Source organism: Uranotaenia lowii, chromosome 3, assembly GCF_029784155.1.
Source record: "Uranotaenia lowii strain MFRU-FL chromosome 3, ASM2978415v1, whole genome shotgun sequence".
NCBI classification, from domain to species: domain Eukaryota; kingdom Metazoa; phylum Arthropoda; class Insecta; order Diptera; family Culicidae; genus Uranotaenia; species Uranotaenia lowii.
In genome coordinates, this window is record NC_073693.1 from 18,686,397 (window position 1) to 18,702,954 (window position 16,558).

Sequence of the window (16,558 nt, forward strand, 5' to 3'; positions counted from 1 at the left end):
GGCGTATTTGTAGAATTTGAAGAAAAAAAATTAAAGTGACAAACCCTTGTTTAGATTTTTTTTAAATTAATTTACCTCTTGTAGTATGCACTTTTATGATAGAAAATTTTCAATGCATCTTTTTAATATTTCAATAGAACACATCGAAAGTATATTTTTTAAATAAGAATATGTGTTTGGAAAGAATTGCACCAAAGTTTGAAATGATAAATTTTATAAGGTTACAATGGCAAATCTCCATAATTTAAAGTTAATAACTTGTACTTGTTTTGAAAATGTATTGATTCAGAAGAAAGAAATCCGCTTCCGTTTGCCAATAAAACAACGAAAATCAGTGGCGATGTAAAAAGGATAATGAAACTGAATTCTTATTAGGATGCAATGTATCTTAGCGATCACCATTATTTGTAGTAAGGATAAAATGAAGTGCGGCTCTTTCAAACTTGGAAATTTCCTTAATTTGCAATTTTTGGCTCTTTTGTCTCAAAAGGTTGCCGACCGCTGGCCTAGGTCGATACGAATCCAGACCATTTCCAAGTCAATCCATGCCACATCATCGATGGGCACGGCTGATAGGCATGACTTAATGGCAATCAAAACACCACCTCCAGTAGATTTCGTGCTGTTGTGGGGGTTTTTCTAACAATAAACTCCATTTGCAAGATCGGTTGAGGAATAAAACAAAATAAGCTAATTTTAGCCATCTGGTAACATATTATTCATATTCTTTCCTAAATCCATACTAGCAACCTTCGATTTTGATCCAACTAATGAAATTTTTTAACTTTTTAGCTCATTAAAATTGGCATGCCAGAGATTTTCATAAAAAAGTGGGACATTAACATGAATATAAAATTTTATAAACCGAATACTGAGGCATAGCTCAGTTGGTAGAACACCTGCATTCCGAGGTATTGAGTGTCAAACCCTTCCTATGAAGGTCTATATATTGTAAGTGAAATGGGTTTTGGGATGTTTCTATTAAAATTTTGATGAACAACTAAAATGTTTAAAGAGTAACAATAGAATAACAATCTCGACTCCAAAACCAAATTGAGTCCCAAATATTGAATCCCAAAAAAAAAAATTAAACTAAGTTTACCAGATTGTTCAGATTTAGACCAGATTTTCCCACCTCTTTTGCAAAATCAAACGAAAATTTCAAATGCTTCCTAAGATTTATGCAAAAAACTAACTAACTAAGGAAAAAAATACATACGAACAAGGCTGGTAAATTTCAGTCAATTTCGTTCGACCCGACCAACGTCTAGTAGTCAATGTTATCGAAAGAATATCAAAGTTATCTACGAGTTGAATGACCAAGCTACAATGTCGGTCAGACAGCAATGTCAATATTGAATGACATTTTTGTACTCCACTCGCATCACACATACGATCATCTTTCTATTTCATTTTCAGGCTGTTTTGGGAGGGATTTTTCGTTATAAGTTGCGCAAAGTTGAAAAAATGTAGCTGTTGGCCGAAAGAAGCAAAAAAGTCGTACCAAGCATGATGTCGTTCATTCTACTTGGTCATGACATCGTAATCATATGTCGCTGACCAAAAAACAGTATCACATGACATAGACATGCAAAGCAGTATCAAAGTCGGCTGACAATGGCCGTCTGACACTGATAATTTGCAGCTCTGCATACGAATCATTCGTCAGCTTTTCGGATGAGTTTTTGAACTTTTTTTGTGATACCACCCATCATTTTCTGCTGGTAACCTCATTCGCCATCTTGTTCCACCTTATCTCCATTTGAGCGGGGTTTTTCATGGTTCTGCCACATTTCTTCAGTTTGCCCTTAACTATTGCCCAATATTTATCGATGGGACTAAAATCCGGACAGTTTAGTGGATTGATACATTTTTCAACAAAATCGATCTTGTTCTCCTTATTCCACTTAACGACATCCCGGCTTTAGTGGCAGCTTGCCAGGTCCGGCCAGAACTCCTCCAGACCTTTGTGGGACCGAATGAATGACAAAACCCTTTTCTGGAAACATTCTTCTTTGTAAACATTTCCATTCATTGTGTCCCCAGTGATGAAAATCTTAGTCTTTTTTTCACAACTACAAATCCCTTGCCAGATCAACTTACAAGCAAATTTATCTGCGAAAACAAACTTGAATCTACCCGCAACGCTTCTCAAGGTAAAATTTGTTACCGGGTATTTGTCCAAAATCCATTTTGACGTAAGTTTCGTCGTTCATCAAAATGCATCCGTTGTACTTGGTCAACACTTTCTCGTACAACTTCCTTGCCCTGGTTTTGGCAACCAGGTTTTGTTTCAGCGTCCTGTTGGGGTGTTTGCTTGCATGATACGACCGCAAGCCTTCTCGCAAACAAATTCGTCGAGCTGTACTGTGGTTCGTCTTGAACTTTTTCGCCAAATCACGCAAGGAGATTCCAGGATTATTGTGAACTGATCGAATTACCTTTGCTCGAAGCTTCCGGTCATATGTTCCTCTTTTACGCCTGGTTTGTGTTGCTCGATCCACCGTAAGGGTCTCCCAGTAACGTTGCAGCCCCGAATTTACAGTCGATTTTGGATATTTCAGGAATTTCGCGATCTTTGTCCCTGACCACGTCGGTTTCTCTACGTGAGTGTGCAGAATTTTCTCTCGCCTTTCGCGTTCCATCGTCGATAACTTTTGACTGACTGCTTCAATCTTGATGAAATTTTCACCACTAAGTAAACAAACCATCCGGATCAAAACACTATCAACAGATTCGCGATGTGACCACTAGGGGCGCTGCAGTAAATGAATAGATGCGACCAGATTCGATGTGAAACAGACTTTAATAGAGAATTTGTTTTCGTGTGGTGGTGCACCGGGACACTACCGGTAGTGCACTTTTTGCTGTTTTCATGCTCGTTTTCAGGATGAGTAGTCCACTGGTAGTGCACCATAAAGTGGACGGTGGAACACTCTGAAAATATTTGGTGTTGCTTGCGCTCTCACCAATACTATCATGAATTTTGACAGCACGTGCTTCCCGATGTAAACAAATATCAGCTGGTTGGTTTATTTCTATACCGCAAAAATTGCGTTCGAGCTGTTTTTTTTCTCTTTATTATCCCGAAGAACGGAAACTTGTTCCGGATTCAATACCAGTGCCGTTTCCAACAGAGGCGGAGAATGTCACCTGGATGGCACGTTCCAAAGCAAACAACGCTCCCAAGAAGAAATGTGCCCAGAAGGCTTGCTGCAATCGGTTCCAGGCGATGACGAAAAAGAGCAGCAAATCCGAGTGCAAAAAGGCCAACCCAAAGATCTGGTGGAATCGCCCAAACCGAAAAGTTTTCTTGTTCGGGAGGGTCCTATAAGTTGGTCTCCACAGCAAGAATCGTTCAGCTGCATCGAAGCTACTCTGCTTCGAGCTGTGCCTTAGGGTGACGATGCTCGGTTGCGCCAAGTCCCGGATTCCCACCCGTTGCCCTTCAAAAACGTTAGTTCGAGACTACACTCGTATGGGAGCTTGAATTTCGTTCGTTTCGGTCTGTTAGCAAAATTTTCTCCCCCGACTTCCGCGATCTGAGTTCGCCAATTTGACTTCCAAGAATTTTTCTTTTACTCAAAGTTAATCAGTTATCTATTATATAAAATTCTCTTGTAACGGTGTTTGTAGTACTACTCCTCCGAAACGACCCAAACGATTCGAATGAAATTATTTTTAGAATATTCTGTAGCCATGCGAATCGGTTTATATGGAATAAAAACAACACAAAGTAGCATCAATTGTCCGTAATAATTAAATTTGTAGTTTTTTGAATGAAATAAAAGTCATGGCTTCCATTTTTTCGAGACTTTTTTTCCTTTGGGCGGTTTGTTTTTCGTCTCCAAGGTCGAGGCGTCGCGAGCAGACGTCGTTAGAAGATAGTAACCATGGCATAGCATACTGATCAGTGAGAATATTTTGGCGCGTATTTCTCAACCAAGCATTTTTTCAATGCAAGTGGTGGCGATATGAAGCCTTGATGTGATTTTTTTTTTGTTCTTGATTCCTAGCTCATTTCTACAGCACATGGTTATGAATGACGCCTATGTAGATGTGACTCAGGTTGACACTTTGCTGATCGAATAAAACAAATAATATTTGTTTTGGCAAAATCTGAAATTGAAAAGTCATGCATCCATTTTTATAGATTTTCTTTTCTTCGAGGGGTTTGTTTTTCGTCTCCATGAGCGAAGCGTCGCTAGCAAACGTCGTTGTAAGATAATTGTAGCCAAAGTTCATTGATAGCTGGAAAAATTTAAAAAATAGGCGCCTATTTCTCAACCAAGTACTTAAATTCCTTATGCACGTGGGGGCGATATGCAACCTAGATGTGTTTTTTTTCTTGCTTATTTGTACACAGCACATGGAAATAAATGGCGCCTAAATGTGACACGGATTGATATTTTATCGATCAAATTAAAACCATATTAACGATTTCAAATATTAAAACCATTTTTAATTCGTGTTAATTTAAGTAGTAAATTGTTGTCCAAAAAATATGAATTTGGTAAAGATAAATATGAAATAATGTTATGACACTTTGCGGACGTTTGAAAATAAGAAATTGGGAAGCTTTACAATCAATTTCGTATAATCCAATACGCCTAGAACGCTAGACACATTAACTGAACAAGATTCTATTATATTCTATTTTGTTGATTTATAGAGGATTTTAACCAACTTGGTCATTCGTCCTCTCAACAAAAGTCTGTTCTTTGAAATAGGTTAGATTGGATTGAAGTTTTAAAAGGCCGAATAAACTACTTGATTTTTTGTAAACGTAAATTGAAGTTATCAATAAAAAAATCTACTTTTTAATAACAAAAAGTGAATATATGCATTTTTTGGAAGAATTTTCAATTAAGAAAGTAGACTAGAGCAAGTGCAAACTATCAACTTTTACAAAAAATGTATACATTATTTGTTCATCTAAAATTGTTGGGCCCAAAAAAAAATTTGATTAAATAAACTTAACTCTTTTTTTAAAATCATTCACCAAAAAAACTGCTTACAAGTTTACTGTTTGTTTACACACAATTCAAGTACAAACTTAACATGAAAAGCGTGTTTTTCTTTCACAGATTTTGGCTATATAGAAGAGACTTTTGATTCATTTTTTTGTTGAACAGTTTTTTTTGTGATTGATATTCCAGGGGCAGCAGATTTTTATGATGAACTTTTAATATGACCTGAAAGTGTTAAAAATAATATTAATTTCTGTAATTTCTTAGGTGGAGTAAGTGAAAACGCGCCATTTAGCTATGAAACATCTACAATTAAAGAATTTTATCTCCAAAATGGCCAGAAAGGATATCCCGAGTGTTGAATCTGAAGTGGATATTCAAAATTATTATAAAGGTCTTTGTAAATCAAGGTCTTTTGGTTGAACAGCATTCAGTTAAATTGAAGTACCAAGCATTAATTTATTCCGGAGAAAAACTTAGGATACAGCAATGAAAGTTGATAAAACAGACAAACAAGAACAAGTATTAAATTCATTTTAAAGTCTTTTCACTGACGCATCTGAAAAAGACCTATGTGTTTTCACTTGCCCCGATAAATGGGACAAATTTATACTTCGATCGTCAAGTTATGTCGTGAGACGGAATACTATGTAAATAAATAATTATACTTCGATATTTCTTTTTGTCAACATAACTTATATTTTTTCTGAAAATATTACTTTTTTCAAAGAAAGAAAGTTGAACTGTGGTGATTAGGATTTGACCGGTGTTTCATTTTTGAAAATTAAGATTTACAGTAAAAAAGACACATAATTTTTATTTAGGTTTTGTTTATATGATCATTTCCAGGAAACAAAATGAACTCATGAAACCGTCGAAGCCTGAACAGATTATTTCTTTTCAATCTATTAAATTTTGAAAAAAAATCTGCTTTTCAAATCAATAATATTAAATCTTAAAAATATAACCTAATCCTTAATGAAATCGCAGGTCACCACCAACAATGTTCAGGAAATTTTGAAATCAGAACTGCTTCAATTAAAATCTAAACATATGTTATCCCCTTTTCAAAACCAATCATTTATTTGATTTATTGGGTAAAAGTTCAAAAAAAATTATTAACACTTTTTGCTTGAATAAAAAAAAGGAATTTGCAAAACACAAAATCGCCATTTAATGCCATGACAAGTGCTGTTTGGGAACACTTTAAATTGAAATGTGTAAAGTCTATAACTGAAGTATCAGGCGAATCTTTTTGGAAATGATTTTAGTGAAAATATGGATTTTTATTCAAACTGCTTCGAAGGATGAGGATGGTGAATAAAAAGCTGTTTGAAAATGGTTAATAAAAAATCTTTTCTTATGTTTTTTAATTCTTCAGCTCTAAAAAAATACACCATATAAAGCTAATTGGGTGCTGAAAACGCTGCGTTAGGCAAAATATTCGGCAGATACTCCAAAAATTGTCCCGATATTAAAAACAATATAACAAAACGGAATAAATCTACTGAATGGAATACAGCAAATGAAACATACGTATTATCAACATACAGTTATTTATTAAACAAGTTACAAAAATTGGATTTTAAAAGACCCGTTGAGTTTAAATTCTTTGGTTTAATTTTGATAGAATTGAGTGGGACGATTTGAGTAAAGAGAAAGAAGGGAAATGTGAAGAAAACTAGGAAAAATAGAAAATGGACGCCAAGTTGAACATGGTAAGACGAAGTTTACCGGGTCTGCTAGTATTTTTATAAATACTAATATTAAGTTCGTAAAAGTCTTCGGCTCAAAATGATCCTGAATCAAGAGCCTTTAATGTATGTACATATTTTGTCAATAAAGGAGAAAAAAATTTTCTTTTGTAATCTGGAAACGGAAATAGGTAATCGAACGAAGATGAGATTTGCGAGGAATAAACGTTCAAAATACCGGAACCTTCAAGCTGGGGTAACTGCAGTCTAGCAGCAGCAAACATAGACCGCCCAGAATCAGCCGGTATTTCAGTTATCATCAGAGCCAGAGGCGAATCTACCAAGCAAAATAAATCTGAAATCTTCACAATTCAACATAATACATAAATTCATGTTAAAATTTTCATATTATTTACTAGACAATGATCAACTATAGTAAATTTGTTTCAATTTTCGAAATCAAACGAAAACAAATACCAGCTGTAATGGATTTTTGACAGCTTGATGTTTTCTGTTGACACTGCCGATTTCACGTGCACCAACAAAGGTGGGTGCAAAACTCGATTCATGCTCGTTTTCAGCTTGGAAGGTGCAACACTTTCGGGTGGTGAAAACAAATACGGTATAAGAGAACCTGTGGGCCTGTGTTGTAAACAATTCAGGGACACTGAGTCGTGGATATGGTCATTCTGGCCGGTTCCGGAACGAAATATGTCAAAGTTATTGGATCGAGATTTGCGGCATATGAGAAGAAAGCTCTTGGCCTTCTCATGAAGGGAATCCATGGGAGTATCGATTCGGCAAAGTTATAGGATTGGAACTTGCATCAAATGAGAAGAGAGCTCTCGGCCTCCAAATGAAGGGAATTCATAGTAAAAGCAATTCGGGGACAATGGTTCATGGCCATGGCCAATCTGACCGATTCCTGAACGAAATATGTCAATATTGATAATATCTGATAGATAGAGACTTGCGGTATATGAGAAGAAAGCTCTTGGCCTCAAGATAAAGGGAATCCAAAGGAGAAGCATTTCGTGGACACTGGTTTTGTGGCCATGGCCAATCTGACCGGATCCAGAACGAAATATGTCAAAGTTATACTTCTCGTATGAGTTCACTTCATCTTGAGGTCCAAATTATATTTTTCATATGTCGCAAGTCTCGATATGATAACTTTGACATATTTCGTTCTAGAACCGGCCAGATTGGCCATGGCCACGGCCCAGTGTCCCCAAAATGCTGTTCCTATTGATTTTTTCTTCATGTTGAGGGCATAAATTTTTCTTTTCGTATGCCGCAAATTTCAATTCGATAACATTGACTTTTGTCGTTCCGGATCCGGTTATCTTGAGGCCAAGAGTATTGTTCTCATAAGCCACAAGTCTCAAACCGTAAAATTTGAGATATTTCGTTCAAAAACCGGCTAGATTGTCCATGGTCACGACCCAGTAACCCCGAAATGCTTCTCCTTTGGATTCCCATCATGAGGAGACCAAAAGCTTATTTGCAATATACAGCTAGTGTCGCTTCGAGAACTTTTATTTGGTATTTGCGGAACTGATTATCCTAATATCTATATTTCAACAGCAACAAACGAATGTTAAGAAAAAATAATGTCGGGATCCATGAACAACAAAATTTAGCATTATCGTTTCGAGCGTGTGGCAACAAGAAAGAAACCTACCTACATTTAATTTTGTCATGAATTGTTCATTTGTTAGTAAGCCATTTTTGTCTCACTGGTCGTCCTTATGTCATTTCACGCTCTTCGAATGCAATGTATGGTTTTGCGCCTTAGTTGAGAAAACAAAATTTTTAGAGAAATGTTCGGCGAGAGCAAGGTTCCGATACTTGTTCATGATTGATCCAATATAGGCGATACTTCCAAAGCCCCCTCAAATTGTATTACAATTCTCTTCCTTTGCTGTGTGAAAAGAGAGGATGTTGCGCGACATTTAATGTTAGCATCATCAGAGGGAATCGTTGCGTTGCGTGTTTCACAGTCGAAACAAATCCTATCCCATCCACACGAATTGATTGTTTGCCCACAGGCCAAATCTCCGTTTGATGTATCAGTTGCTAAAAGAACTGAAAAGAGGAAATTGTTGGCTTGTTGCGTTCGCTTGCGAATATCTTCAAGTCAAATTTGAAAGTGAAGCATTCGAGAGCGAACGCTCTCTTTAACTCGCTCATATGCAGATCACAAATGTCGAGTCTTGCGGGTATGTCATGTTTTTGCGGGAACGCGTGTTTTTTCAACAACTTTTGTCTGGCGTTGCTTGAAGCTTCAAGATAATAATGTAACTATTGCACCGGAAATAGGCAGCGAAAAATTTCATGTAAAATTGAAGCGTGGGTAATGGAAAATGTGTTAATTGAGGATTGTAAAAATAAAAAAAAATGCTCGAGGAATAACGTAATAAAATGTAGTCTTATGCACTGTTTAACGTTTTAAACAGTCAATATTTTGAAAATGCTTTTTTCACATTTTGATAAGCAGATTTTTTGCGTTTCATCATTAACCATTCATCATTAATCATTTATCCAGATTGACAATTGCCTCTATTCACAAGGGGATAGAAATAGAACATTTGAAAATTGAAAGTAAAGTTTTTATTTAATTTTCTTTTTTTATGTTGTTGAAGTAATATAGTGTACAGAATGATTTCTAAACAAAAAAAAGTGGGTGTAACCGATCAGAGTTAGGCAAAATGTCACGAAAAACTTCAGACTCAAATTCTACAGCCAATTCAAATGTTAGAACCTAAACATTTGGTATCATCTTATAACGATTATACCAGTTCAGAATTGAGTTGATTATTATTTTATTATATGTTGAATTTAATTATTTATTAATCGATTGAAAGGAACTGAAGTTCATTTGATAATTTTTATAAAATTTTCAGATTTTAAATTTTGTGTTTGAAAGTATTTTAATTTGGAAATTTTAATTCTATTTTTAATTCTGAAGCCTAATATGAGCTGCTGTTTCTAGATATTGATAGTGATTTATTATTGCCAAAAACTTTTATTTGAAAACTTTGATAAAAAAAAACATTGTTAAATTGTCTTGGTCATTATCTTGATTTCAAATTCTTAGTTTTTATTGAGTAAACATTTGTAAAATTTATTTTTGTGTTAAGGCTGAGTCTTCAATTTTTGCAAATTTTGATAAGGGATTTTTAAAATATATTGTAGTCTTTTAAGATTATTTATGACCATCTTCAAGGCCTCAAAAAATAAATTTATTAAAAATCTATAGTTTTTTAATGTTTTTCCAGTGCATCACAGTACACATGTATTTAAAGTTAAAGCAACACCATGTTTAATACTAAAAAGGTAAAAAATCTGAAAAGTTTGTCGCAATTTTCCTACACTAACTAGAATTTAAGAATAAAAAATACCTTTTTTGGCTTCAACAGCCAGGTACCATGTGAACTGAAATCAGTTTTGATTTACTTTATCATCCAACTCTTAAATACTCCATATCAATATAAAAATAAATCAGATATCCGAAAAATATTCCCAGAAATTCGATCTTTACTCAAAAATTGCTATTAGAAATAACATAAGATCTCGACCTTTTTTTATTTTTATAATTAACTCATTTAAGCACCAATTAAATATGATCGATGTCTCCGATTGCATTTTTAAATCCGACCCGGTTCTCATTCATCAATGGCAACACTTACGTTCATATTTAATTGATTTTTTCTCGAACTTCTGCAGAACTTGTATTTTTGTAAAAAGCCGATTTGAAAAAAAAATGTAAGCAATGATAAATTACTTTTAATGTTTCTCATTTATAAGCCAAAACAATTTTATACTTCCCCAGCTGAACACTACCGCAATTCGTTGGACCATCAAGACGAAACATAATTTAGATTATTGGTTCGCGAAGCACTTAAGTGAACATGTTCTCGACCGATTCGCTCAGCAGCGAACTGCAACAAGTTGTTTTTTGAATGTCGCAGTTCGCCAGTGAATGTATCGCTTGTCGGTGGATATTTGTTGCATGCTTCTGCATGAATGATACAAGAAGCTGTGGATTCGCCATAGATGATTCCTTCTAGCCTGAAAACAGTCACATGGAAATGTTGCAGGCAAGAGCAATGAAACTTTTGTTTCGCCGGAGAAATCTCTCACTGAACGATGAGTGGAAACGAACGAGTTTCAGATCCTTGGGCGAGAGCAAAAGATTACAGATTTCGAATTGAGCATTGCTGAACAACCCCTTAGAGTTAACCAAATAAATGGCCCTCGACCTGGACCTAGAGGATAGCGTTTAAGTCTTCTTAGCCAGAAGTCATGAGATCGAGTCTCGGTCACGGCATACATAGTAGGGGAGAATGAGGATACTTGATCCCTGGGGATACTTGATTCCTTAGCTATATCTCAAAACTGGAATGTCTTACAAAGATCAAATGTTCTAGAAAAATGTGCCAAAATGAGCAAAATAACAATGCTTGAAGTTTAAAAAATTTTAACAAAATAATTGTTTGAGTAATTGAACTTTGTTTGAAAAATTTCACAAAATGTAACTTGAAGATCTTTTTTCATCACTTTAATATGTTCCTTACATGGGAAAATCATGAAAAAAATATTTGTTCCAATGTATCAATCGTTCGAGCGTTAAATGAACTTCATAATGCCATATTTTCAAAGTAATGGAAAACTCTCAACTTTTTTCAGAAAAAGTTTTCTAAAATGTTGATTATGGGTACAATTGATCCCCTAGAGTTGGGTACAATTGATCCCCCCTTCCAAACGGCTTATTCTTCTTCTGAATTGATCGTTATGATTGCTGATTACGAAATAACTTATATTTATCCAAAAACTAATATTTATCAAACAATTGTCTGAAGAAAAGAGCAAAAATAATTAATTTTCTCTTAATTATAAAAAAAGCGACTTTAAGTATGCAATGTTATTAGCGTTGAGACAAAGTTATAGAATTTTCTTCTTATGTCTGCTATAAATTGTGAAATGAGAACAAACATGACCAAAATAGTCAATTAACATTCTATCTTGGGGTTTTGTTTGATTTTTATACAAGGATTAGGGCTTCCTGAATAAAAGATCAAGTCTCCTAAAATAGGGGATCAAGTCTCCCCTAACTTCAGAAAAATCGCAATTTTTTTACTCCCACAAAAATGCTTCTAGTTCATCAACGGCTTCAAGTATCGTTCTAATTTTTGGAGCATAGAAACTTGAAGTTACAAGCTGTCAGAAAATGTCAAAGACGGCGAGTTGCTAAATTTTTCCAAAAAGATATGGTAAAAATAAGAAAAGGGGATCAAGTATCCCCACTCTCCCCTACTCTTTCTGTGGGTTGGTGGTGTTAGCATAAGTAAGATGCTAGCCATCATATCCTTGAAAGATATATCTCTTCAAAGAAACATGAAGTTTCACTGAGATCCTTTATGTGTGTGTTCGTTTCCAACTGCAATATGGCATGGGGTAGGCAGAGAAACGATTTCAGCCCCTAACAACGTTTTTATTTAGGAATATACTACTATTTTTGGACCATGCAAGTGTAGATATTTGATCTTTTTTTTTTATTTATACAATTTTTGGATTCTTTTTGATAAAAATATGTTTCTTCCTCAGGGCCCAACAGTTCCAGGTATCGTTACCGCGCGATTTCACCTGTCCAGACTGTACGATACGGTTAACGCGGCAGGCTGACGAATGGGGCAGCAACTACCTGTTCTGGTCCTGTGCCGATGTGGACATCGTCCAGCGGAAGGAATACCGGGAAACGTGTTCCGGCCATGGGAAATTCATCGCTCGGTGCAAGTGCGAGAAGAAGTACTACGGCAATCGGTGCGAATTTTGGGACGAGTGCGTCACCAATCAGGACTGCGGCATTCAGGGCACCTGCGTCGATGTGGGAGGCACTTCACTACCCAGGAAGCAATGTTACTGCCGCCTCGGATGGTTCGGACCCGGTTGCAATAAAAGTACTTATCCTCGTTTAAACACCCGCTTCTTATCAGTAGAGTGCTCTGTAATTGACTTATTTTTGTTTAACTCCCGTAGAATCACCGATCAAATCAACTGATATCGACTACTCGCTGTACAAAACGAAGAACCTATCGCCTGATTTGAACGTGTACTGGAGAGTGCTCAAGGAGCAGGCCGAAATCGAAATGGTTCTGCGGGCAAACGGAACGTCCTGGGTTGGACTGGGTTGGAGGCCTCGACGAATGACGGCCGAATGTAAAAACTTCCCATTGATCGGAGGAGGTTCGACAGGAGGCGAAGCTGGATCCGCAGAACCGGAGCCGGGTGCAGAGCCAGAACCAGAACCTGGCGCAGAACCGGAACCCGGAGCGGAACCGGAACCAGGAAGTGAACCAGGTGGGTCTAAGTTTAATTGATTTGTTTGGATTTGTACACCACAGATTTCTATATTTTTTGCACATTTCACCATCACAAAGCACTCACTTGAGATTGATATTTTCTTGATAGTTGCAATCAACCTTCGTAAACACAAATAGAAAAATCTTATCTCGCGAAAACCTTAGATTATTTGTTTGAAAACAATAAGTGACTAATGATTATCTTAAAACCATTAGTTTGAGACCACGAGTTTTGAAACAACAAAATTGCAAAAACTGTCAAAATTGTCAAAATTGTCAAAATTGTCAAAATTGCCAAAATTGTCAAAATTGACAAAATCGAAAAAATTGTCAAAATTGTCAAAATTGTCAAAATTGTCAAAATTGTCAAAATTGTCAAAATTGTCAAAATTGTCAAAATTGTCAAAATTGTCAAAATTGTCAAAATTGTCAAAATTGTCAAAATTGTCAAAATTGTCAAAATTGTCAAAATTGTCAAAATTGTCAAAATTGTCAAAATTGTCAAAATTGTCAAAATTGTCAAAATTGTCAAAATTGTCAAAATTGTCAAAATTGTCAAAATTGTCAAAATTGTCAAAATTGTCAAAATTGTCAAAATTGTCAAAATTGTCAAAATTGTCAAAATTGTCAAAATTGTCAAAATTGTCAAAATTGTCAAAATTGTCAAAATTGTCAAAATTGTCAAAATTGTCAAAATTGTCAAAATTGTCAAAATTGTCAAAATTGTCAAAATTGTCAAAATTGTCAAAATTGTCAAAATTGTCAAAATTGTCGAAATTGTCAAAATTGTCAAAATTGTCAAAATTGTCAAAATTGTCAAAATTGTCTAAATTGTCAAAATTGTCAAAATTGTCAAAATTGTCAAAATTGTCTAAATTGTCAAAATTGTCAAAATTGTCAAAATTGTCAAAATTGTCAAAATTGTCAAAATTGTCAAAATTGTCAAAATTGTCAAAATTGTCAAAATTGTCAAAATTGTCAAAATCGACAAAATTGTCAAAATTGTCAAAATTGTCAAAATTGTCAAAATTGTCAAAATTGTCAAAATTGTCAAAATTGTCAAAATTGTCAAAATTGTCAAAATTGTCAAAATTGTCAAAATTGTCAAAATTGTCAAAATTGTCAAAATTGTCAAAATTGTCAAAATTGTCAAAATTGTCAAAATTGTCAAAATTGTCAAAATTGTCAAAATTGTCAAAATTGTCAAAATTGTCAAAATTGTCAAAATTGTCAAAATTGTCAAAATTGTCAAAATTGTCAAAATTGTCAAAATTGTCAAAATTGTCAAAATTGTCAAAATTGTCAAAATTGTCAAAATTGTCAAAATTGTCAAAATTGTCAAAATTGTCAAAATTGTCAAAATTGTCAAAATTGTCAAAATTGTCAAAATTGTCAAAATTGTCAAAATTGTCAAAATTGTCAAAATTGTCAAAATTGTCAAAATTGTCAAAATTGTCAAAATTGTCAAAATTGTCAAAATTGTCAAAATTGTCAAAATTGTCAAAATTGTCAAAATTGTCAAAATTGTCAAAATTGTCAAAATTGTCAAAATTGTCAAAATTGTCAAAATTGTCAAAATTGTCAAAATTGTCAAAATTGTCAAAATTGTCAAAATTGTCAAAATTGTCAAAATTGTCAAAATTGTCAAAATTGTCAAAATTGTCAAAATTGTCAAAATTGTCAAAATTGTCAAAATTGTCAAAATTGTCAAAATTGTCAAAATTGTCAAAATTGTCAAAATTGTCAAAATTGTCAAAATTGTCAAAATTGTCAAAATTGTCAAAATTGTCAAAATTGTCAAAATTGTCAAAATTGTCAAAATTGTCAAAATTGTCAAAATTGTCAAAATTGTCAAAATTGTCAAAATTGTCAAAATTGTCAAAATTGTCAAAATTGTCAAAATTGTCAAAATTGTCAAAATTGTCAAAATTGTCAAAATTGTCAAAATTGTCAAAATTGTCAAAATTGTCAAAATTGTCAAAATTGTCAAAATTGTCAAAATTGTCAAAATTGTCAAAATTGTCAAAATTGTCAAAATTGTCAAAATTGTCAAAATTGTCAAAATTGTCAAAATTGTCAAAATTGTCAAAATTGTCAAAATTGTCAAAATTGTCAAAATTGTCAAAATTGTCAAAATTGTCAAAATTGTGAAAATTGTCAAAATTGTCAAAATTGTCAAAATTGTCAAAATTGTCAAAATTGTCAAAATTGTCAAAATTGTCAAAATTGTCAAAATTGTCAAAATTGTCAAAATTGTCAAAATTGTCAAAATTGTCAAAATTGTCAAAATTGTCAAAATTGTCAAAATTGTCAAAATTGTCAAAATTGTCAAAATTGTCAAAATTGTCAAAATTGTCAAAATTGTCAAAATTGTCAAAATTGTCAAAATTGTCAAAATTGTCAAAATTGTCAAAATTGTCAAAATTGTCAAAATTGTCAAAATTGTCAAAATTGTGAAAATTGTCAAAATTGTCAAAATTGTCAAAATTGTCAAAATTGTCAAAATTGTCAAAATTGTCAAAACTGTCAAAATTGTCAAAATTGTCAAAATTGTCAAAACTGTCAAAATTGTCAAAATTGTCAAAATTGTCAAAATTGTCAAAATTAACAAAATTGTCAAAATTGTCAAAACTGTCAAAATTGTCAAAATTGTCAAAATTGTCAAAATTGTCAAAATTGTCAAAATTGTCAAAAAATTTAATTTTTGTAACTTTTGTCATTTTTGTCATTATTGTCATTTTTTTCATTTTTGTCATTTTTGTAATTTTTGTAATTTTTGTCATTTTTGTCATTTTTGTAATTTTTGTAATTTTTGTAATTTTTGTAATTTTTGTCATTTTTGTCATTTTTGTCATTTTTGTCATTTTTGTCATTTTTGTCATTTTTGTCATTTTTGTCATTTTTGTCATTTTTGTCATTTTTGTCATTTTTGTCATTTTTGTCATTTTTGTCATTTTTGTCATTTTTGTCATTTTTGTCATTTTTGTCATTTTTGTCATTTTTGTCATTTTTGTCATTTTTGTCATTTTTGTCATTTTTGTCATTTTTGTCATTTTTGTCATTTTTGTCATTTTTGTCATTTTTGTCATTTTTGTCATTTTTGTCATTTTTGTCATTTTTGTCATTTTTGTCATTTTTGTCATTTTTGTCATTTTTGTCATTTTTGTCATTTTTGTCATTTTTGTCATTTTTGTCATTTTTGTCATTTTTGTCATTTTTGTCATTTTTGTCATTTTTGTCATTTTTGTCATTTTTGTCATTTTTGTCATTTTTGTCATTTTTGTCATTTTTGTCATTTTTGTCATTTTTGTCATTTTTGTCATTTTTGTCATTTTTGTCATTTTTGTCATTTTTGTCATTTTTGTCATTTTTGTCATTTTTGTCATTTTTGTCATTTTTGTCATTTTTGTCATTTTTGTCATTTTTGTCATTTTTGTCATTTTTGTCATTTTTGTCATTTTTGTCATTTTTGTCATTTTTGTCATTTTTGTCATTTTTGTCATTTTTGTCATTTTTGTCATTTTTGTCA

At 33.2% G+C, this 16,558-nt stretch overlaps 1 protein-coding gene across 3 annotated transcripts in view; it reads left to right on the top strand.

The window, feature by feature from the left end:
* LOC129755877 (uncharacterized) overlaps positions 1 to 16,558 on the top strand; it is a 166,710-nt gene that overhangs the window by 130,035 nt on the left and 20,117 nt on the right. For all 3 annotated transcript variants that reach the window (XM_055752568.1, XM_055752569.1, XM_055752567.1), the window contains 2 exons: positions 12,275 to 12,627; positions 12,707 to 13,027. In XM_055752568.1, the coding sequence (XP_055608543.1) occupies positions 12,275 to 12,627; positions 12,707 to 13,027 (674 nt within the window). The remainder of the gene's footprint in view (positions 1 to 12,274; positions 12,628 to 12,706; positions 13,028 to 16,558) is intronic.